We start from the raw sequence: 25544 nt of genomic DNA on the forward strand, positions 1-25544 counted from the left end.
CCACTCATAAAGGTTATTCACACTCTTAGCTATCAGCATGAGGGAGCACATGCTGTTGGTAATTCTTTGGCCGATGAGGCAGCCAAATCTACAGTAGCCACGTGTTCAGTTGCAGCAGTTACAAGGTCCATGACTAAGATAGATAATGAGATTCTGGCAGCCATAGCTCCTACGAAGGATGGAACTGCTTACCCACAGAGCTTCCTGTCTAAATATTCTTATCATTTATCTCCCGAACAAGTTCCTTATGCTTCAATTACGTCAGTTGGGGATCAGTTGATTCCCAATATGGACTGCAGACTTCCATTGATCATAGCAGCACATGAGGGCATGGCTTCTGCACATGCGGGAGTGTCTGCAACAGTATCTACTCTACAACAATGTAATTGGTGGCGTGGTTTATAATAACAAACCCGTAGTTATGTGCGTTCTTGTGACATTTGTTAACAAATCAAACCATCTGCAGTTTCACGTCCACCGCAGACACAGCTACATATATCAAATCAGCCATTCGGCTGTATATATCTTGATCACTGCGGTCCATTGACTTCAGATACTGCATATAAATATATTTTTGTTGCAGTTGATTTGCGCTGATTTCCTCTGGGTTTGGCCACAACGCAGTGCTGATGCTCAAAATGTCATTAGGGATTTGCGTGTCTTCGTCCGGACGTTTGCCTGTGGCACCTTCCATTCAGACCAAGGTCCAGTGTTCGCCTCTAAGGCGTACAAGGACGCGATGAAGTCTTTGGGGCTGCCGGTGCAGTTTTCGTCTCATACAGGCCTGAGGGCAATTCTACAGTGGAGCGAATGAACCGTGGCTTAAAGCAAGAGTCTTAGGAACTGGCTGGCCCATTTGTATGGGGTACAAAGTGCACAAAGTTCTCTAGGTGGGAGGATCCCATACGAAATGCTCTTTGGCATCAAAATGTTTGTGCCTGACCTTGATGGTCTAGACCTGGTGGCAGCCCATAGATAACCATTCTACTATGTTGCAGGACCTTCAAAAGACCTGTGACAGTTACGCTACCGAACATATGCCCTCTACCACTGACACTGCGATGCTGATTCAGGTCACCGGCTGGCTTCCTAAGATTGGCGATCTGGTACGAGAAAAGCTGGAGAACAAAAAAGAATTTGGTACCTCTTATGGTGCACCGGTCCCGGTTCTTGGATTGAAGGTTACTCGTACAGTAATACAGCCACCATTGCCTGGTCTCAAAGACAATCGATACATTTCAATTGACAATGTCAAGTTACACCATCTGGCCGATTCTAAATAGCGTGACTCCGAGTGTTTCCTGCAAGGTCCTCCTTTGAATCTGGTGAAGTCTGCATCTTCAACGAATTCCTGTGTTGTTGAGGGTGAGATGGAAAGTCCGGCTAGTCTTTTGCCTGCTGTGCCTTCATCCACAGTGCATTCCAACGTGGATGTTGAGTATACTTATCCTGCTGATGAGTTACATACTGAGGTACCGGACAGTCCTTCACAGCATGATGCTGATGCTGCGCTGCCACCGTTGCTGAACGTGGGTACAAGCGGTTATTTTGAGGACCGTACGAGCTTCTCATATTACTCGTCTTCTTCTGTGACATCTCCACCATCAAAGAAAAGTATTTTTTTTCTCTTGGTTCACAAAGACTTATCTGGTCCCGCCCTGGACCTACATCTGGTTGGTGCTTATCCTGATTTTCCTTTTTATGTCGACTGGATTTGTAACTGTGTTCTTCTTGCTCATCAATGGTCATTATTTACCAGAACGCTCTGCTGTGAAGTTGGTCGATGGTATCTTGGCTCCCCATACATAATCCATATCATGAAACGTGATCTAGCCCTTGTGAACATTTCAGCTTTCCCAGTTGCAGACGGCATCGTTTGGAATAAAGTGGCATTTGAAATTCATGGCCCGACGGAGGTCCTCAAGATACCATACGTGTTTTGCGTCTCCTTAGGAGATGTGGTAACACAGGACATACATTCTGATGATTGGGATGTACAGGCAGTACATTTATTGTTTTCTGATTTGAAATATTATGCTGCTTTTGATGCTGAAGAGTTGTATTTTTATACTGCCAATTATGCCGATTTAATCGGTTATCAACATTATGGTCACCATTTCTTGCACAAAACAAACACGTTAAGACCCATTTTTAACTACACGCAGTGGGAACATTGCCCAACTCCGATAAAGGGTAGTCCCAAAACACTTAAAAATAAGTGCACTTATTATAACACGTCTAATCCAAACTCCTATTTCTTTAAATTGAAATTGCCGTCTCAATCTAAATTCATTTTGACACACTCAAAGTTAATATATTCAAACTGTTTTAGGACTGCCTTAGCCTTGCAGGGTTATGATCACTGGAAAAATACCATTGCTTTTAAATCGATTTGGGGTTCTAAGAATTGGCAGGTGCAGGGAAGAGAGGCTTTGCATCGTGCATGTCTGATACCAACTCAAAGATTGTTTTTAAATGGCTCGGTGCACCAGACAACTTGTTTTGGCCTGGATACTGCCACAAATTTGAATACTCCTTTTATTCAGTCATTGGCTGAATATGTTAATTGCCACCAATACACAAATTATACAATAGATGTCCTACAAGCTCCATTTCAAAATGACAGTTTTAATATCCCTGATGTTGACCCTTCAGGATGGTTTTTGTGGCAAACAAATTCTAATGCTTGTCAACTGCGTTTTTATAATGCGACGATGGGTTTCACACAAACTAGACTTGATCCCCGATACCCACATTCACACTCGGTCACCACATATTCAGTGGGAAAATTGTGTCAACTGTGGTAAGAACATTCCACTCTGTCATCTGTGAAACAACATCTGTCACTCATGTCAAGCGACATACACCTGTCTGATTTTCTCTTGGGTCCTAAAACTCCCAGGTCAAAAAGATTTATCTATGCAACATACAGTGAATTATGGAAACTTTCTCAAATTGAAGCAGCAACCCGTCTGCGCCAAATTGACAAAGCTAATTTGGAAAAAGACCTTGCAGTGGTCGACAATAGCATAAATGCACTGTCTTCCAGCATTTATACTTCAGATAATATCGTTTCATCAGTTATTGATATTGTTTTGATTGATGTTTCTGTTTTATATCATGGTCAAAATCAATTACGCTCTGTAATGCAATTCGCATGGACGTTACCGACACTCAAAATGGGAAAAGTACCATGGGATTATTTGAACGCTTCTGCTTTGTTTTTACCTTTTAATCTAACTGAAAAACAGAGGTTCATGTCCATGAAAGATGCTGTTTATACACTGTTACACATTGAACAATTAGAACACTTGCCATTTTCTGTAGCGGAAACTGATTCGGCTGTATGGTTGATTAATGGCAGTATCTCCTTGCCCTTTTCACTGTTTCAGTTTGAATCTTGCATGAAACATTTCCAGATAGGCCGCTTTGAACCCTTGGCTAGTGCTTTCCTACATGAATCATGGTCCCTTCCAATTACTTACAAATGTCAACAACAGGAGGCTACAGAACTTTTTCCTAACAGGGGGGTGGGACTGCAATTCCACAGTGGGACACTCCCTAGTTTGCAAACAAGTTAAGTTGCAGGGCACTTGTAATGTGAACAACAACGACTGCTGTGGCTTGCGGGCAGGCATCCCGTATACAGTAACGGTTTCCCACCGTGTTACTTGTTGTAGCAATGTGCTTTTTTCACCCCCACATGAGGCTGTAGATGGTTCCCTTTGGCCTTCCATTCCAACTTTGAAATCCGATTTCTAATTCCACCACTGTTTCTATTTCCTCGTGCCTGCCTGTTCCTTTCGCCTTTTGCCGCTGCTGCCCCTGTGGCCCCTCCCCCCTGGAATTCCCCCGCTCCCGCCACCCAGCCTCTCCTCCCTCCCACCTCCCCTACTTAATGGCAGCCGCTGTGCGGTCGCGCATCGGACACGTACAGCGGGTGCGCTGCCGGTGCGCCAAAGGCAAGCCCATCTGCGCCCGTCCGTGACCCGACCGCGGCCAGCGCCAGGAACCCTGGACCTCCCACTAACCATCGCTAAGACACCACCACCCTCCTCGCACTCTGGTAGACTTAGAGAATGCCAACAGGCCTCGCCGAACACAACCCACGGGCAGTTCTCCTGCCTCCACTGCCGCCAGACCCTCACTGTCATCCTGGCCTCCAACACAGCTAATACCGGCGACACCCTGAAATGCATCCTCCTCAACGTATGCTTTGTACACAAACACGTCATGGAAATCTGGAAGCTACTCGACTCTCTCTTGCCCGACATCGCCTTCTTCACAGAGACCTGGACCAACGCATCCTCCGCCCCCAACATCAGCACCGCCATCCCAGACGGATACAAGATCCAGAGGAAAGACCGCCCCAACCACCCAGGAGGGGGCCTCGCCATCGCCCACAAGAGCACCCGCCACCTCACCACCGCCAGCGAAACCTTTCCCTCCGCCGAACACCTCCACTTCCAGATCCAGACCACCCCCAACGCCACACTCCGAGGAACCCCGACAGACAACGCCCCAGGAAAAGCAGCCTGGTTCACCACCGCTCTCCAAGAAGCCAGGTGCACCTGCAGACGTCTGGAGAAGAACTGGAGAAACACCAAGACAACTGAAAACCACACTACCTACAAGGACGCCATGACGGACTACCACAACCACATCAGAGCCACCAAGAGGAACTTCATCCACAGGAAAATCCTGGCCAACTCCACCAACTCCAAGGAACTTTTCAGTGTCATTCAAGAATTCACCAACCCACACAGCGAAGTCACATACATCACCCCATCCCAAGACCTCTGCGACAAGCTTGGAACCTATTTTCACCTCAAGATCACCTCTACGACAACTTCATCGACCATCCACTAGTCGCCACAGATGGTCCCCAGCGCCCCAGAAACACCAGCCAGCTCACCATCTCCAACTGGACACCGATCACAGCCGAAGATACCGCCTCATCCATGAAAAGCATCCACTCGGGGGCCCCCACCGAACCCTGCCCCCCTCACATCTACCACAGAGCCACGGCCGCAATTGCACCTGAACTACAAAGCAGCATCAAAACCACCTTCAAAACAGGCACCTTGCCAGACGACTAGAAGCGCACAGAGGTCAGACCGCTGCTCAAGAAGCCCACAGCTGACCCAAACGATCTCAATAACTATCGGCCCATCTCGCTCCTCCCCTTCGCAGCCAAAGTTGCAGAGAAAACAGTCAACAGGAAACTGACACGACTCATTGAAGAGAACGCCATCCTCGACCTGTCGACCTGTCCCAATCCTGATTCCGAAGCAACCACAGCGCAGAGACCGCCCTACTTGCCGCCAGAGACAACAGCCGCACCCTCCTGGACCAAGGCCACTCCGCAGCCCTCCTCCTACTCGACCTATCAGCGGCCTTCGACGTTGTCTCCCACTGCACACTAGTCGCCAGACTACACGACGCAGGCATACAAGGAACAGCCCTGGACTGGATCCCATCATTCCTCACCAGAAGAAGCCAAAGGATCATACTCCCACCCTTCCTCTCTGACCCCATGAAAATCACCAGCGGAGTCCCACAGGGTTCATCCTTGAGCCCCACCCTCTTCAACATCTACATGGCCCCCCTTGCAGCCATCGTCCGACAACACGGCCTCATCATCGTATCCTACACCGACGACACCCAGCTCCTCCTCTCCCTCACCAAAGACCCCCCCACTGACAAACTGAACTTCCAGATAGGAATGCAAGACGTCACAGTCTGGATGACCAACAGCTGCCTGAAGCTCAACGCCGAGAAGACAGAAGTCCTCATCCTCTGTACCACCCCTTCTGCATGGGACAGCCCCTGGTGGCCGACCGCTCTCGGAAGCCCACCTACCCCCTCAGACCACGTCAAGAACCTCGGCATCGTACTCAACTCATCACTCACCATGAACAGACAGGTCAACGCCGTCACCTCCAGCTTCTTCAACACCCTCCGCATCCTCTACAAGACCTTCAAGTGGATCCCCCCTGAGTCAAGGAAGACAGTCACCCACGCACTCATCACCAGCAGACTGGACTATGGAAATGCACTCTACACCGGCATCAACAAGTCCCTACTCCGCAAACTCCGGACAATACAGAACACCGCCGCCAGACTCATCCTTGGCATCCCCCGACACAAACACATCAGCCAACACCTCCGAAGTCTCCACTGGCTCCCCGTGGAGAAAAGAGTCACTTTCAAAATCCTCACTCACACCTACAAATGCCTACACAACAACAGACCCAAATACCTCAACAACATAATGAACTTCCACGTACCCAAAAGAAACCTAAGATCTTCCAACCTCGCACTGGCCGAAACCCCGCGCATCCACAGAGCCAGAGCAGGCGGAAGATCCTTCTCTTACATTGCAGCCAAGACCTGGAACGAGCTACCAGCAGACATCAGACGCACCCCCTCCCTGAACACCTTTAGGAAGACCCTCAAGACTTGGCTCTTCGGCTAAACAGATTTGCAGAACCCCCCCCCCACCTCAGCGCCTTGAGACCCTCATGGGTGAGTAGTACGCTTACAATTCCCTGGTTGATTGAATAAATTAAGCAGGCTCAAAGATTGTTTCAACAAGAAGTGGTTCTCACTTCGGCTCGAGAGACGTTCGAATCGCAGGTGGCTAGAACATCTAGTGAGATTCAGTCACTGCTGAACACGAATCTCCCACTCCATTTTGGAGAACTAATACATAGAATATTTAATGCGTCTGACACAGAAGGCCTTGCTCATTTTTTTAAACTTGAAGGATCCGGCCTTGTGACTTCTTTTCAGACTATTTTTGGAGTAATATCAGCCCTTATACATTCTAATTTTTCCAGCGCCTTCGGAGGCTTTCCGTTAACATCGGCTCTGGTGGCTGGTGTGCTGATACTTCTACTCCTCTTACACAATGGCTGCCCATCTTGTGGTACTGAACAGACCCGGCCAGTTGCAACAGTATCGTGACCGAATGCAGCAGCTTTTTGGATGTTTGCCATTGGCAACGCTCAGAGTGAGTTAGGGATTAACTTTTCGCTTTCCCTACTTCACTTGCGTGTAACCTGTGTTTTACTGCCAGCGATGCCCTTTCTATTGGGCTTTGGATTTATGCCTTTCCAATACGTCAGGCACTGACCCAGATTATGATCTGTTGATGGGTCCCTTAGTGGCCCATGACCAGGCCTGTTCACGGGATGGCCGCATGCGGCTGCGCTTGGAGTACTGGCTGAATGGAATATCTGTGCGGCTGCACAGCACCTCTTGCAACGAAGTTTCATCGAGTATCACGCAATTTGCCCGGATATGCTCTTGGAGGCATCGGATTATGAAGAACACGTGTGTTCCTTCGAGCTATTGAATTGGATGGCATCCCTTGTTGTTATGAACGATAGGATGACCTCTTGAAAGGAATTACATTCTTGGGTTCACGTACTTTGGTGGATATTCCAACTCCAAATTAATCCCGTTCTCAATTAAATATTTTTTTATTTTCCCCCCAAAAACTTTTTGGGAGCGCTTCTGGACTCTGCTTACCTTTGAACTCTGTTTTGGGTCCTTTTCTCTATGTGCTATGACCTGGCCAGGGGGAAGGTGTAGTAAGGCCGTTAGGGTCGGTGTCGACATTGCTAAGTTAGCATGAGCTCTGCTGCCATGATGCTGCTTTTTGCGTACGTTACTACATGACTTAATTTGGCATGACTCTGTTTGTGCCTTTCAAATGAGAACTAAGTGATACCAAAGGGGATGATGGACGGAGCGTTTCAGCAAATCAAACACTCACCCCCAGTCAACTGATCTGGGTTTAATACATCATCATTCTTTAGCCCACTCCACCACCCCAGTTCAGACATGGCCATATGCAAATCAGTCGGGCCTGTGCCTCATGGGAACAGTCCAGCCCGAACTGCCAAGACATGTCTTCCCTGGACCGGAAACAAGCATCCTGGGACCGGTTTCAGGTTCATAACCCTCCTCAGCCAGGCTATCTTGAATCCAGTGGCAGAGTGAGAAAGGGACCCACGTCTGGGCATACCCTGCCAACTCAGGGCGAACAAAGTGATACCAAAGGGGATGGATTAAACCCAGATCAGTTGACTGGGGGTGAGTGTTTGATTTGCTCAAACGCTCCGTCCATCATACCCTATTATTATTGAGAAGGTTTTCACTGCTCGTGTTTATGGTTAGGCCAGATGTGTCATGGTCGCTCATCCAGCTGTTTCCTTTTGCAAAACAGTAGAGGCAACCAATGTGTCAAACGTGCATATTGGTCCAACCTGAGGGGATTATTTCCATTCCTCCCATCCAGGAACAAGTTCCAGCGAGGTTATTCCAACAGAGGCAGAGGAAACGCAAATGCTTCATGTGAGAACTTAATTTTCTTCCCATCTAAGACCTCAGGGCAGAATAGTGAGATGCCTAGACAACTGGGAACAAATCTCCTCGGATGCATGGGTACTGTAGACAGTGCAGAACTTCCAAACAGAGATTTGGGGCACCTAGGTGCAACCGGTGAAACCACATCCACTTGCATTCTCAAAAGAGACCAGCAATCTTATAGACTATGAAATCTTAGACTTAAAGAGCAAAGAGCCATTGAACTGTAATTTTTTAACCTGAGAGGATTCTTAAGCAATATATTTATTGTAAAGAAGGGCAAGGGGCTGCGTCTGGTAATAAACCTGAAAGAATTTAATGGATCGTTGGTCTACAGGCACTTCCAGAGGAGGGCATCGATCTTTTGCTAGACCAGATGGGGCAGAGAGACTGCTGATCACGTTGGACCTGAAGGTTGTCAATCTGTTGATACCAGTTTCCCCCCTCATCAACGCTTCCTACAGTTTCTTTGACACAATCCGTTCTGGAATTCAAGTACTTCCCTTTGGCCTATCGTTCGATTCGTGGTGCTTCACAAAACTTCAGAAGCCCTTTGTGGCATGATTATGAACAAAGGGGTACTGACCATTCATCTATTTGGAAGACATTATTCTAATGGCACAGGACAGGAACACACTTTGCAGCGACCACAGGTAACAAGCGCTTGTAGGAGGATCTTGGTTTGTGATCAACCAAACCAAATCATACTTAATTCCCACCACATGATTGAGTTTCTAGCTTTCATGAATGATCTAGGCGACACTGGAACTTCCAAGCAACAATTTAAAATGACTTGGTGTCTGAACCACATGGAGGCGTGGAACGGTCCGAGCAATCTTCGGTACTCTCCCGATATCATCATAGAGTTGGATGCCAGCTTCTTGGGCTGGGTAGATAGGTGCGAGGAAGTATCCACTGGAGGCAGATAGTTGCAAGACCCCCACATAAATTACCTCGAGTTACTGGCTGGTTCATTTGCCAACAGTAGTGTGGTGAAGGACAGAGTTGAATGATCCATATTATTGAAGATGGAAAATATCTCTGCAGCCCACGACGTCAACAAGTTGGGAGGAATGAGATCCGAACTGTTGGTAGAGGTCGCCAAGGACATCTGGCACTGGATAGGAAAATCTCAGTGACAGTGATTCATCTACCGGGAAGTTCCAATACTATTGTGTATTGGAACTCATATTTCCTGATTGATCCCAGCAACTGGAAATTGGAAACTCATACGTTTCAACTCTTCTGCCAGAGATGGGGGATACACCATACAGGCCTATTTGCATCAAGGTTGAATGCGCAGGTAACACACTTCTACTGCTGGAGACCGAATCCAGATGGCACCACTATTGAATGCTGTTCTCCAGAATTGAGCATGATGGTCAATTATGCATTTCTCCAGTTCATCACAATTACTGTAGTGGCGACTCAAGCTAGAAGGCAAAAGGCGGAATTAATCCTGGTGATCATTCTTTGGAGGTCGCAACCTTGGTTCCCAGGACATTTGGAGATCCCACGTGACTGTCCAGTGATGATCCCATCATTCCCTGCTACACTGCAGGGTCCAGGAATAGAGATTCGCCTGACGATTTGGGACAACACTCTGCACCTCATGGCTTGGAGGATATCAGGGAACAGATAGAAGATGACAGGTATTTCGAGATCAGCTTCAGGAAACATGGACCAGGCAAGGGCTGTTCATATCCATAAGAGATACATCTCTGCCTGGGCAACTTGGCGACATTGGTGAGTGGAAAGGGAGGTGGATCCCGTCGGGGTTGGGGGCTTAACACTGTGCTCATCCTAAACTTTCTTTCACATATGGCAGAGGTAGGGAAAGCTTACTTCATTGAGTCAGATCAGTGATTACAGCAGGCCACTTGCCAATGGCAGGAAACTACATGGGGTCTCATCCCTTGGTATGCAAGTTGATGAAGGGTATTAGGTTTTCTAATCCTCTAATGCCTAAGTATAGATACTTTGGATGTAAACCGGGTCTTACGTCTCTTCACTGAATGGCCGGATAACACTGAGCTTTTGAGAAAATAGACTATGCTAGTCTGTCTTATTTCATGTAAGATGGTCTCAGACATCAGGGCTTTGGACATAGCTGGGTGATGCTTTGCTCTGGAAGGCATGGATTTTACCATTTCTCAGAGGAAACAGTCTAATACACCATCTGTTTTCTATCAATCCTTCCCAGACAATCCCAAACTGTGCGTGGTGAGTTGTTTGAGGTAGTATGAGAGTGTATCCAGTGGTCTTAAAACTGAAGAGATCAATCAACTGTTAATTTCGATTAGCAAGCCTCATGAAGCAGTCTCCACAACCATGATGGCTAGGTGGGTATGTTAGGTCATGCAGGAAGCTGGTATTGATACCTTCATATTTGAGGCCCACTCTGGCAGGGGCATTATGTCCTCCAAAGCTTTTACACTAGGGGTCAGACTGGCGGATAGCAGATTGGTCAGCTAATTGTACTTTTAAGAAATGTTATTCCAAACCAACGCCTCAGTTGGCTTCCATGGTGGTAAGTAAGCTTTAAAAGAGCATAATCGGAGCCTATGGTCCCGCCACAGAAAGAAAACTTTCCTTGGAAACGTAAAGAAACATTTCTATTCTATAAAGGATTCGGAGTGAAGATTATCCCTCCCCTTTTTTTCCATGTAGAATCCCCTCTCTGAGAAGATATGAGTTCAGGATCTGTGTTGCCTATAAGCATGTTGCATATACATTTCTATATGACTTTTATTGTTGAAATTATATGATGATTTGTTAATGACAAGGTTTGATACAGTTTAATCATTATGGGGATACAGTTTATGCTGGAACAATAATTCCCATGTTTTAGAATTGTAGTTATGGAAGAGAAACAAAGCTTGTGGTGCAGCACTGGAGAACTACAGAGAAGCCGTCCTTCGTACAAAGAATAGGACAAGAAATGGATACATTATTATACTGTCGAGGACATTTTGATTGGTTGTCTTGGTCATGCAATCAATGACGTTATAAGTGTTCATGACAGACGTCGTTTATATTTTGCTGCTGTGAGTTTCAGTAAAGAGAGAATTAGAATAATCCTCCTCTCCGTGTCCTTAATAGAATTGAAATTTTAATTTACATTTGCTAGAATATTTTTCATTTCATTCGATTTTCTAAATTGGTGTGGAATTTTTCTTGTGCTGTGTTTCCACTTTATTACTGTTTGCGTGCTGCATAAATACTTTGCACATTGCCTCCAAGTTAAACCTTACTGTTTTTGAGCCAACCTACCAGAGGGTTTAGCACAGGTTAATTTAGTGACTTTTGTGGTTCACCCTGACAGGGATTGTGGTTGTTGGTTAAGAAGGGTTCACACTCCTTCAACCAAAAACCCAATTTTCCACAGGAACTTATGTTTTTAATAATGGGCAAAGGAGACAGCCCACTTCGCAAGGCAGTAGCTATCAACAGTGAAGCTGGTGCAGTGGCACTGGGCCTCAGGGATGTGAGGGGCCCCCGGAATCACAATTTTGATCGCCCTAATTTACAAAAGGGATCTGGGGGTTATTTTGCTTGCGAGCACTATGGTACTTTTGCTTCAAAGAAGCTTATGGGAGGTAATTTATTCTGAAAGGGACAGTGAGCCTGTTTCAAGATTGGCGGGATGACAAGGCATGGTGGTGAAGGGATGAAAGAGGTCGTGGAAACCACCAGCTACGCTGTCGCAGCTTTGATAAAGACGCACAAATACATAAATAAGTCAGCGAACAGATTGACATCACCAACAGTTCCACATTCATTCATCACAAATGTATATTTTGCCTATACTGGAGATACCAAAGCGGAATGTCGGCTGCTGGGCCTCATTAGCATTTCAGATCTGCGAGCTCCTGCTATCATACCTGCACACTAGAGCGCTGAACCTTTATGATCAGGGACAAAGCAAGGGCACGCTGAGCTTCACCGCACTAATATCCAGCAAATTCAATTATTGAAACCAAGGCAGACGTGAAGGGCATACAATGAGGCTGGAAACAGAAAAAAACCATCACCTATCTACAGCACCCTTGAGATTTAAAAGTTGGAATGCTCCAAGTGCAAATGGACTACACAACCCCCAGGCCACCCTGACCTGATCAGACTGAGCAAGGGAGCAGATAACCCCTCATTACCAGAGCATCTGTGAACACAGATACAGGCACAGAGAGAAGGAGGCATCTATGTTCACAAATGCGACCTATCTGCACAATGGAGGGTATAATTTAGACTAACACAGTATCTCTGGCCAATATCATTACCTTAGAGCATTTACTATTGCTGCGCAGAACAGTAAAGTGACTCATTATGTTAAATGAAGTGAACCGCACAGATTGCGCTACCCAGCGCTTGGAAGCCACAGAAAATGAAATAAGTTCTGCTCTTCACACAGAGAGACAAACAATGACTTCACGAGCACAAGATAGACACTCTGAACAAAATTCAAACAAGTGTTGAATATTGCTAATTCTGAACCGCTCAGACCATATCGCGTTGCACTTTGTGTACCAAGGCTTAGAGACCTCTTCCTTTGGAACTACTTTCCAAACTTTCTACCCTAGCATCGTTCATTCCTTTGAACTGGCTCACCATAGAATGCTTATTCAGCTCATCTCGAATTTAATTATAAATGTACAACTTTACTATATTCTTAATACTGAAACAGGGGCAGGCCAGTGAGATCATTTTAGGGTTACCTTTTTTGTAGCTCATAAAAAACATTAAATTAATACCGCCTCTCATTTTCCGCAATTGCATATCAAGCATAACAGTTATGTGGTACTCACTCAACACCGGTGCTAATTCATGGAGAATCACTCCATTGTTTCCTCTCTGCTTCTCTCCTAACTACTCTTGCAGTAGCCGACAAAATGCGAAGAGCCCTCACTGCACCAGTTACTCCTGGAACATAAATTGTTACAAATCTATCCTCTTTTCCACTTGCGTCTCTTAAGTGCTGTTGCATGCAACCCATCATCGTTCACTTGCACGAAGCACTGATGCACTGGTAAACACGAGCGCTCACTAAAAGCGCACACTATCTATCATCTGAAGGTTAGGCGCTAGACACCAGCACTTCACATCAGGATCTTAAGAAGGTCCCTCGCGTCATTGTGGAAACTGTGGACTTTTTGACGCATCGACACAAAGTCACGCGACAACGGGTGCAACGCAGACTGAGATTTAATCAAACACGCTCTTTTACTAACGCAAATTTTAGATTCAATTCTGGAACCAGTTACTAGCATCACATCACATAATATCAGACAGAGGACTTGGGCAATATATTGAGAGCATGCAGAATGAATTTATTTTTTAATGATGAATTGACATTTTATTGTTTTGCAACCGGTGCTACGGCAGTGTCTGGCATTTCCTTTTTATTGCAATCACGTAATTTCATATGTGAAATCTATTTGTAACAATCTTTTATCCATGGAACCGAATGCTATGTTATGGTCGGGCACTAAACCTAGTTGCGTTTGTTTTATAAGTTTTATTAATTTGCCATGGCTTTAATTAGCCGAGTTTAAATAAATAGACTTGAAACTCTTGCAGGTTCACTATTTACAACATCACTGCTTTGTAATATTATACTCTTGGACTCCGAACATTACCTCACGATCATGTTAAGGTCATGTCCCTTACTGTATGTTGCTAAAAATAAAAATAAAACTCTTTGGAACAAACAAATACTTCTTCTCTCAGATCATGTTAATGTTGAGTTTAAATACTGGATTTGTAACAGGGAGACACTTGGCTGTGATCCATACGTCTTTTATTAACTCTGCTTTTGCCACAGCCAAACCTAACTGAGACTCCTGGTAATGTATACCTTTCCTTTTGTGGCAACATATACAGAGTGTTATAAACATTTAGGTCTCTTATCACTCCCCAAGGGCCAGTGGCACCATGTCTGGATCAGCTCTTGAACTCCATGCCAGCCTTGCTTCCAGGTGCTGCCCGTGGCCTCTAGATGTTTGGTGGGATTGACCTACACAACCATCTTCAATAGTACATTAGTCGCTTAATAACACATGAAATCGGACTGCGCTCTACAGTCAACCCACACACAAGCCAGCCCACTGTTTAGAGCCAATTTTCTTTAAAATGGCCATGTCCGATGGAGTCCATCTTTCCTTTAACATGTTCTTGTCGTTTTTAGTAGATTTTGAGTGCAGAGTAGCGATGGAAGGGCCCTTCTGTCAAAATATAGCAGGCAAGATGAGGAAAACTAGGGTTGGCGGATGCCAAAGGTGAGGTCTTTGCAGAAGCCTTTACGCACCAAATGCGTAAGTGAGAAATCATCATGGACCATGTGTGATCTGCACAAAATGTCTCAAGCAGCTGCTTTGTTCCAACTGCTTTTGGAACTCTTTCTACACAGTCTCTCTCAATGAAGATCTGGGTCTGTCTACAACTTTGTAATGCGGCAATTAAGCACAGGTATGGGTCTATATTTGTGAACCCTTTAAGGCAGTTAGAACATTAAGAAAATCTATATGATTGTTTACATTTCTAGAGCTTCTGGGCTAAATGACCTCTTATAAGCTTCGAGAGCGAGTCAAAAGGAAGTGATGTCAAAAGGAAGTGATGTCAAGAGGAAGTGATGTCACGCCCAAGTGAGAATTTCAGAGCAGGTTTTCTTTGACTGTTCTAAGTGGGAAATGATCAGCAGATGTCTTCATATGGTGAAACCTCTGGAACACACTAGATGCCGAAGTCAAAAGAGTATCTTGCTTCGTGTCACCATTGGCACAGAAGCCCTGTCACCCCCTGGGGTGAAATCTCTTGGAAGGGTGGGTGCATGTTCAGTGATGTCATAGAAAGGCCCTTTGCCCACTAGAGTGCCCTATATTAGAAGCACCTCCCTCTCGGTTGTCCTTGCCATGTTACACACAGGAGATGAAATATGAACTTGCAGCTGTGAGTGCAGACCCTTCGGGTAGGTGCAGGGGTATTTGGCCATGTACACCCCGTCCCTTGGGACAGAGTCCAAGGTATCCCTTAAAGTTGTTCGAGAGGTTAGTCCAGATATCATACACCTACAGAATGGAGCTTTACGTCAGAGGTTCTGTACCCGCTCGAGTGCTCTGCCACATGTTTCGACACATAAGCCATGGACCACAGTTGGTTTAAGGATTAAATAAATGAGAGTTCCAACATGGTTCTCAGAAAGGAGGGGGGTGCAAAACCTACAGTGTGGAAAGATTATGTGCTTTAATGAACCTATTTATTGTTTCTAAGTGCAGGGTGTTCAATAAAATGATTCATAATGGAGCTGCTTTCTCTTGTTTGGTGGAAGCCCCATCCGTTTAAATAACAATTTCCACCCACATGTTCACAGATGTGCACTCAGACAATCATTACTCACAACATCCAGGGTAGGCAAAAGCCTCTCATATCTGACGTTCACTACGAATAGGCGCTGGATCTCCTGCCGCAAGCCTTGAATACCCTTGGCGGCTAGGGGAAGTATACAGGATTAGGGCGCAGATAAAGACATTGTGGTGGTCTTTGTAGAGAAAACAACTGTTGCATCAAGCGCTCGCTTAAATGAGACATGGAACGAGTATTAAAATGGCTCAGAATCTGAGAAGACAATTGTTGCATCAAGCACACACTTAACTGAGACATGGAACGAGTATTAAAATGGTTCAGAATCTGAGAAGACAACTGTTGCATCAAGCACACACTTAACTGAGACATGGAACGAGTATTAAAATGGCTCAGAATCTGAGAAGACAATTGTTGCATCAAGCACACACTTAACTGAGACATGGAACGAGTATTAAAATGGCTCAGAATCTGAGAAGACAATTGTTGCATCAAGCACACACTTAACTGAGACATGGAACGAGTATTAAAATGGCTCAGAATCTGAGAAGACAACTGTTGCATCAAGCACACGCTTAACTGAGACATGGAACGAGTATTAAAATGGCTCAGAATCTGAGAAGACAACTGTTGCATCAAGCACACGCTTAACTGAGACATGGAACGAGTATTAAAATGGCTCAGAATCTGAGAAGACAACTGTTGCATCAAGCACACGCTTAACTGAGACATGGAACGAGTATTAAAATGGCTCAGAATCTGAGAAGACAACTGTTGCATCAAGCACACGCTTAAATGAGACATGGAACGAGTATTAAAATGGCTCAGAATCTGAGAAGACAACTGTTGCATCAAGCACACGCTTAAATGAGACATGGAACGAGTATTAAAATGGCTCAGAATCTGAAACATTCTGTTGTCTAATGAGCAGTATTGTCTTAATGACAAAAACACGTGAAGGGCACGTGGCACAACAACAAGGAACTCCGAGAAACACAGAACATATGGCATCAAGATGGATGCGAGAAGCAGACTGGGTGAACCCAAGTTTGAGGGCTAACACATTCATTTCTCACCTACTCAGGATGAGAATAACAAGGAATTTAGCACATTATTTACAAGTTTGAATCCGAATAGTAGGGAGTACATAACAATTATAATAAGCCTGAGAAAGCGGGAAGCAGGCTGGCCCTATTGAAACAGGGTAAGGAGGGCTGTAGGTCCCAATGCATTCACATCAAGACAGCAATGCTTGGTAAACATGTGTCTGCTCCTCCAGGAAGCTGCAGGCAGATGTCTTGCAAGGGTCCACCAGCAGGGTGTAGCAGTCATAGCCATGCTCATGGTGGAACGCACCCCCACTTTTCCCTGGAGCGGACACCGCTTTGCTGTGGTAGAAGGTAATGCAGGCTGAGAGCCAATGTGCCATCCCCTGTGTGGATTAGGGTTGACCCATTCCTGGCTGTACGACAAACAGGTGGTCTGATGAACGGATGTCCTTTGTCTTGTCTATGCAGAACTAACTGCATATGTGTACATCGTAAGAGCGCAACCATCTTTCTGCTGGTGTTGTTGGATTCATGAAGGAGTGCAGTAGGACATGTTCATTTAGATGAAAGTCAGTAGGGACCTTAGAGACGATCTTAGGGTTGGTTCACAAGATGACTTTGTCCCATGTGAATCGGAGAAAGGGCTCTTTGACAGGGAATGTCTACAGTTCCCCTGCCCTCCATACTAATGCGAACGCTAGGAGAAACGCTGTCTTCCAAGAGAGGACCTTGCGGTGTGCTTGGTGGATTGGCTCGAAGGAGGCAGCATCAGCTGACCCAGGACAGTTTTGAGTCCCATGAGACTAGAGGGCATTGTTCAGACGGAAAGTATTTAATGAGGCTGTATATGGAGTGGATAAAAACCTTTGCTTGTGCAACAGGCACAAAAACTCTACCTGGAATGCCACATCCTCGTGGCTGCTGGGGCTCCCGTCAGTGTCGGGATGTTCGTGATGGAGTATCTGTACGCAGTGTCTGGAGAGGAGCTGGAGGGCAGTTTCAGTGATCTCGCCGGACATCCAGCTAGTTGAAGAGGTTTGCTGTCCCAGAACTGGAGTGACCATGCCAGAGCAGTGAGGATCAAGGTACAGTGACCTGCCTCCGCCCTCCTCAGGACCCTAGAGACCAGGGGAAACAAAGGAAAGGTGCATGCAAAGACGCTGGACAATCTGATCGACAGTGCATTGCCTATAGTCCCTAGATCCCACAATCTGATGATGTACTACTGGCATTTTCTGCTGTTCCAAGTGGCTAAAACAATCCACCCTCCTTTTAGTCGATTTGTTGTGGCACCCTGGTAGATATTCCATGGTGATGTCGCCTTTGTGCCAACTGACCTAATCTCATATCTATTGCACCTTTTCCATGAGAGATCAGAGCTGCATTCCTCCCTGCTTGGCTATATCAAACATTGGCATTGTATTGTCTATGCTGAGGAGGACTGCTTAACCTGCTAGTCTTGAGAGGAATGCTGAAGCAGAGCGTTGATATGGAGCATCTTTTTCGCGTCTGACATCCTCTGGTCAACAGTTCCTGCAAGTGAGCTCCCTGCCGTCCATCGACACATCGGTTGTCAGCCCTACTCTGAATAATGACGGCAGGAAAGAAAGACCCGCCTTGAGATTTGCTTCAGCCGTCTCGTGATTGTGACAATGTCATCCCGTGAGCCATCTATTTTTCTCCATTGTGCAACCACCTGTTGGATGGTTCTCATTTGGAGAATAAGACCTATGTATGCTGGCATCAGGCCTAGCAGAGATTTGTAGTGTCTGACCGTGACGGATTGCTCTGCAGAAGGATTCATTACCACGGGCTGCAGTTTTACCACTCTTCCTGGAGATGGGAAAGCCTTTCCCAATTGCATGCCTAGTAACGCTCCCAAGAACTGAATCTTCATGCTCGGTTCCAAAGAAGACTTCTCGGTGTTCAGGGCGAGACCTAACTTGCGCAAGACTGAAGCAGGCAGCCGTAAAAGCCTATGCCTCTTCCCTTGACAAGCCACCACGTATGGTTCCACTTGGGGACCTTGTCGTCTGAGAATGGCAGCAATTGGCGCAAGGCATTATTACAGATCAGTGGTGCTGATCTCAGTCTGAAGGTAGGTGCCTTGAATTGGTAGTGCTGCCCCGCTACTGCAAAGCCGAGGATTGTTCTGTGCTTCCAGGGTACTGAGATGTGAAAATAAGCAACTTGAAGATCCAGGGATGTAGGTAATCATTACCCCGGAGCATCACCAGGACTTCTTAAAGTGTTATCATGCAGATGGTTTTTCTGATCAACTTCGGCTACTACAAAAACCTATAGGCATTTCATATAAACTAATACAATGAAATCATTTTCTGAGTCAATAATTCAATAAACTCCTCTCAAAATCTCTATGCCATTATTTCTAAACAGGTTTTTTTTCAATATATGCTTTTATGAAAGGACACTCATGACTAGGTACATATTGCTCTATGAAAATTTGGTTTATCCAATTGCATCTGATGGTACAAAAGAACGGAATAATGAGTGCTTTTTGCGGAAATCACAAAATATCATCGTACTAGTCTTTGTATGAGACAAGGAGATGGTGCAGCATTTTCTTTATGAAATTTTAACACAAAGGTGGTAAATTATTTCTTCTACATCCATGGAAAAAGATGAATGGGGATCTTCATTGGCATAGATAATGCTGTATTGTTACTTTACCATCGTAACTCACAACATGCTAAATGTAATTTCCAACACCTGTGGAATTTTGTTTTTTGATAACTCAGTGTGGCGTTTCTGGATATTCGTTTTTCATGTTTGTTTTGTAAACATTTCCCGGATTCAGTAATTCCTTGCCTTTTAACATTATGTGGTAGACTTCATTGTGACATATAATGTTGCTCTACAGATCACTTTGATATCTGACAGTTGATAACTTTGGATTAATGGTCCTTTGAGTGAGTGGACTAAATAGGATCATTTTGGAAGACACTAGAGCAGTGTTTCCCACACTGTGGGTCACAAGCCGATTTTTAGTGGGCCGCAAAAGTCCAAGCAATAAATAAAGATGTCTTTAAATTCTGTATTTATCTCGTCACATTTGCTGCGCTTCAATGAGAGGAGTAAAATGTCAGGCTAGGCCTTCTCACAATCTGCTGCTTATTTTTTGAACACGGGGATTGTTCTTCACAAACTCCTCTCATTTAGCAGTCAGAGAAAGAAAAGTGAATTATGTGACTAGCTACATGGAGTGGGAAAAGTAAGGCAGTAGGATATCAATTTCTTTGTAACACATAGGAAAATGTAAATACCTGTAAATGTACTGTACACATTCAGTATTTAGAAGTATGATGGGAACGAAGGGCCTTTTTTGTTTTTTTGAGTTTGGCCGATGGATTACTTTGTCACAAACGTGACAGATACCTCACCCACTGTATTACAACTGCATTATAACCGTTAGCACTTGTAATACGGCTGATGGGATATCTGTTGCGTTGGTGACAGAGTAACTCGTCCGCGGAACTCTAAATTAGGCCCAAAGATTTTAATAGGGTCAAAACAAATTAAGACACTTTACTTTGTGATGCACAAATGATATACATTCACTAAAACCTGATTTCCACACAGTATCATTTGTGTGCAATATCGTTTTTATCAGTAAAACTGTACGTCTGCAATTGAAGTGGCCATCTCAATGGAAAATGTGCTGTCTGCAAAGGACAGAGCACTACCACATGAAGCTTTAGTGACACTGAAACAATTACCTGACCCATGATCATTGAAGTAGGGGGGTTTCAAAGTTTGTTGTTCTAAACATTGGGTTGTGGTTCTAAAACGTTTGGAAAGCACTGGACTAGAGCAAGCAGGGATCATCATATCGGACCGTGAAACATTTAGAATTCAGGAGTTACTCACTCACACGTCATAATAATTATGACATACAATCCACCTTTACTATGTTAGAGATTCTATTTCCATATCAGATCCCAGGGTGTAAAGGTACCACTTTTCTTAATTCCCTTTGGAAGGTATACTTGGTAAGGTATTTTAGTGGAGTAGTTCCCGCCTCCAATTTAAACGTATTACTTAAAGGAGGGGATGTACAGGCGTCCACTTTCTAGTGACAGTTTCCGAGATGCATATATTGTGATGCTTCCCTTGGACTATGTTGCTCTTCGAAGAGGTGTGTCATTTACATCATAATTATGGGCACACTGTTTTCGCCAATAGGACAGTATGTTGTCTATGATTCACAAGCCGTATTTTCGTGTGGAAATCGGCATTCACTTTTTGTTGTTCACAAAGGCAGTCAGTGTCAACAACAGAATGAAGGGATCTGAACTGGTTTCAGGAGTGCTGGGGACGGTACCGCTATATCCCATGCCTTGGACCAGTTCCACAGCAGACGATTCACATTCATATCCATTCGCTGGGCCATATAACGCACACCAGCATTTTCTGATCCATCTGCCCCTGAATGGTAACCTTTCCCGGCATGGCTGCCTGCGGGGCAATGCTTACAGAATTTTACATTGTCCCATGTTGACTACGTACTACATTCCTTAATGTTGCAACATCTGGTCGGATTATTTGGGGACTTCAGCAGGTTGGAAGCTGCCATTCCCTGCTCTGTGTATTACGTGACAATAACAAAGCAATGAAGTGGTAGCATTCTCTGTCATCAAATGTCACCATGGGCAATCTTTCAATCTGAAATCTTACTTTGCAAAAGTGCAGATATCTCTAAAACATCATAAAGCAGGCAGTAAAAATTCTAAATAAAAACCAGAACTGTAGAGGAGCGGGAGAACTAGGCATTAGCTTGTGACCACTGACAGCAAAGGAGTTCAAGAAACAAAATACACTTGCTACTTTGCATAACAACTGACTGACACTGTGCCATAAGGACTTACAATTATACAAGGAGACAGGAGAGCCACAATTAGCCATTTACGTGCAAGTGGGAGTTGGACAACGACGGCCCTATAAATACACTAACGGCCCTATAAATCCACTATTGGCTCAGCTTCATATGGAAAAAAACAGAATTAATTTTCTAACTCAGTCATATAATCAGTCATGAAATTAGCTAACCCCGGTACAATCTATTGTTCTTCGTGGCTAATTCATTTGGATGTGTTGCAGCAGGTTCTTTTCCATGTCATTTACTGATGTTTATGTGAATGGTGAACTTTGATTTCTCCCGCGACATATCATGTTTTGCAATAAATTGGAATCCTTGCGAGATACCAGAGCTTAGTCCACAGAGCACTCACCTCGGTTTGTCTTCGGGCAAAACTGCCGTCACCGCTTCTATCAAACTCAGCTTAGTTTCCTTGTCCATGGCCTGGTCCTGGAAACCGTCCAGCAGGAAGCCGCCCACAGGCCTCTTCGCCGTCTCCCTGGCGGATCTCAGGCGCTCGTCCAACACATCACCGCCTTCCACGGCCCCAATCATCAGGCTTTTCTTCAGCACCTGGAAATCCAAAGGAGCAAATGGGAGTAGTGGCAAATGTACTACAAATATATGATAACGTTCTGATACAGGGGCGTTTGCTAGGTACATACATAAAAACAGGGACCCTATGTAGAAATCAGTTGGCAGAGCGGGGATGACTGGAGGCTCGGTGAGGAATCTGCAGCTAGACAGTCTCAACCAGATAAGGGGTGACTAAATGTTACATGTTCATCTGATAGAGGTTCCTATCCGCAGATTCCTTCCCTTAGAATAGATACCCCAGCAATTACTCGGAGGTTGGTCTATGAATAGACTACACCCGAAAAACCTGCAGGACCGAATGGGTACAATGCCCATCACATCGGACTTGACCCTCCAGGCAGTAGTGTTTGGTGATGCCCACATTGCTGTCTGACATATGTCCAAGACAGGGATTCCGCAAGCTAACACAGTGATCGCAGCCTTGGCTCTGATGGAATAAGCATGCAAACCCTCAGGATGTTGCTTCTTGGCTATCTGTAGCAGATCTTTATGCAAAGCACTATCCATCGTGATATGGTTAGATTCTGCACAGCCTTCCCTTTCTTCGCCCCAACATATCCAACGAACAGTTGATCGTCCACCAAGAGCTCTAAAGTATGATCAATGTAGAATTATAATGCCCCTGATGGTATAGTGACTTCTCCTTAGAAGGGTGAGACAGAGCAAAGAAGGTAGGCAAGGTGATATTTTGGCCAACATGGAAAAAGTGCCACTACCTTGGGATGGAAGGAAGCACGGATTCTCAGAACCAGTTTGTCTGCATAGAATGTTGTGTAGGGAGTTCACTGCCCCTCCTGGCCGATGTTATAGCCACCAGAGATGTTATGTTATGTTAGCCGGATTTATAAAGCGCAACAGCTGCCTCGTCTAAGAGGCGTCCCGGCGCTACTGCGACAGAAGATTCTCCCGAAGAGGCAGTCTGATGGAGGACCGGTGCTCATACTCAGGAGTTTGGGATACCAAATTCTCTATGTCAATCCAGAGCCACAAGAATGACTTGGTCGGTCCTGATATTCTTGAGAACTCTGAGCAGGAGTGATATCCGCTCAAGAAAAAAAGCGTTTGAGCAAGAGCAGTCTTTTAAACTCCAGTGCACAGAACTGCGGACATTGTGCTTTCTCGGTGGTGGCGAACAGATTTAACCAAGGTTCTCCCCAATCTCGGAAGAGAGCTTGCACAGCCTCTGGCTGGAGACTCGATTTGTGATATGGTACGCATCGATAGGCGAGTTTGTCTGTTCTGGCGTTCAGAGAGTCTGCCAGTGTTGACCACTAGGAAAATGCCCTGGCATTCCAGCCATGTCCAAAGAAGCTGGGTCTCTTGACACAGGGTCCACGACCCCATACCGTCCTGTTTGGTGCAGTACCACAGTGAACACTGAACAAGGCTTCCCTTGATTGAAGGAAGAAATGTTTTTAATGCCAGTTGGATCGCTTGCAGCTCCAGCAGGTTAATGTGGAGCTGGACTACGGCAAAGACCAGAGTCCTTTAATCGCCACCTCTCCCAGATGGTCGCCACAGCCCATGAGTGACCCATCTGTCACTACAGTCATCTCTAGGTGGGGGAAGGCAGAGAGGTCTGCCATTGACCCAAACATGCCAGCCACCACAGCAGATCTTTCACAGTTCCCTCTTGAGTTTGCATCATGTTGGAGAGATTCCCCTGGAGTTGTGCTCACTGGGACATCAGGTCCCACTGCAGAGCCCGGACATGTCAACGGACTTGTGTTACCAGCAGAATGCAGGAGGCCATGAGGCCCAACAGCCTCAGAGTCAGTCTCACCAAAATCCAGGGTAGAGGCACAAACATCGGAATCATAGCCTGGATATATTCTGGACTAGCCATTCGGGAGGAATGGCCCCAGCACTGTATCCAGAACAGATCTGTTGAAGGAGAGCATCTGCAAGGGAGTCAAGTGTGACTTTGGCACATTGATAGTGAACCCCAGCAAGTGCAGGAGGTCCGCCGGAACCTGGGGGAGGGCGATGACTGCCTGGGGTAGAGCCTGTCTTCAACATCCAATCGTCAAAATAGGTGGAACATTGAAAACGCTCACCTCCGCAGATGTGCAGCAACCTCCGCCATCACTTTGGTGAACACCTGAGGGGCGCTGGTAAGGCTAAAGGGGAGGGGAGGCACATCAAATAAAGTGCTTGTGGCCCATCTTGAACCGCAGGGATGTGGAAATAGGTGCCCTTCCAATCCAGAGCTACCATCCAGTCTCCCGGGCAGACAGGACCTGAGCTAACGTGAGCATCTTGAACTTCTCTTTCTTCAGGAAGAAGTTGGGGAGGTGCAGGTCTAGAATAGGACAGAGTCCTCTGTACTTTCTGGGCACCAATATCTAGCAGGAATAGCATCCACTGCCTATTTTTGAAGATGGCACACTGGATGCTTCCTTTTGTCAAAAGAGCCAGTACTTCCTGACTGAGCAAGAAGAGATAGCCCTCCATCATCCGGTTGTGAGAAAGTGGCATGGTTGTGGGGAGACGGTGTAAGGGGGTTCAGAAAGGTGGTGAGATGCTGGGTGAGGAAACTGGGTTCCCCAGGAGCAGGCGATGGCTGCGGACAATTGACCTGTCCCCAAGAAGGACATCTGTGAGGGCTTCATTTAATGGGAGGAGACGTTCCGTGGGGGCGACTCCTGGCTGAAGAACCTCTGTCGAGATGTTGTCTTAACAGCCACCAAGAGCAGCGTAAGGTCCAGGACCTCAGCTACTCTCCACAACACTATTTCAAAGAAGGCTTCCTCCTCCGTAGCCTCCATAGGAGGACAGACCAAGCCAGTGTCTGGTGAGGCGCCTAATCCACTGGCATCTGCCAGTTCCTCCTACCAGTTGTCCTCTGGTTTGTCGAGGGAGGAATGATTAAGGGTCTTCAGACCCCTTCCAACTGTTCCCTTCTCCAAGCCTATCAAAACAAAAAGGCACTGGCTTCAACTCGGAAGGGCTGGTATTGATTCGGCTCCATATCGGAGTCGGGAATGATGATGGGGTCGGCGGCAGCAGCACCCAGAGAAAAAGCACTGGAGCGGGCAGTGTGGAAGGTCGCAGTCTGTGTCTGGAGTTACTCCAGACCCAGCATTAGATCCTTGGGGGCCGACAGGTGCAGGGGGCGGACATGCAGGCGGGAATCCAGTAGGGGGCTCTCTTGAATCCATGGGGCCCGAAGGCGCTCCAGAGGGGTCAGGCCACACAAATATGAGGTGCATGGCCTCATAAAACTGTTTGAGTTGGGCGGAGGTTGCTACGGCTCTGGAAAACTCTAGGAGGAGCAGAGAAGACCTTCA

General features: G+C 45.9%; 1 protein-coding gene across 6 annotated transcripts in view; it reads right to left on the reverse strand.

Annotated features, from left to right (window-relative positions):
• Positions 1–25544, reverse strand: part of QTRT2 (queuine tRNA-ribosyltransferase accessory subunit 2) — a 248618-nt gene that overhangs the window by 107606 nt on the left and 115468 nt on the right. For all 6 annotated transcript variants that reach the window (XM_085621061.1, XM_085621066.1, XM_085621064.1 and 3 more), the window contains one exon: positions 22031–22230. In XM_085621061.1, the coding sequence (XP_085477187.1) occupies positions 22031–22230 (200 nt within the window). The remainder of the gene's footprint in view (positions 1–22030; positions 22231–25544) is intronic.

This window comes from Triturus cristatus, chromosome 8 (assembly GCF_964204655.1).
Source record: "Triturus cristatus chromosome 8, aTriCri1.1, whole genome shotgun sequence".
NCBI classification, from domain to species: domain Eukaryota; kingdom Metazoa; phylum Chordata; class Amphibia; order Caudata; family Salamandridae; genus Triturus; species Triturus cristatus.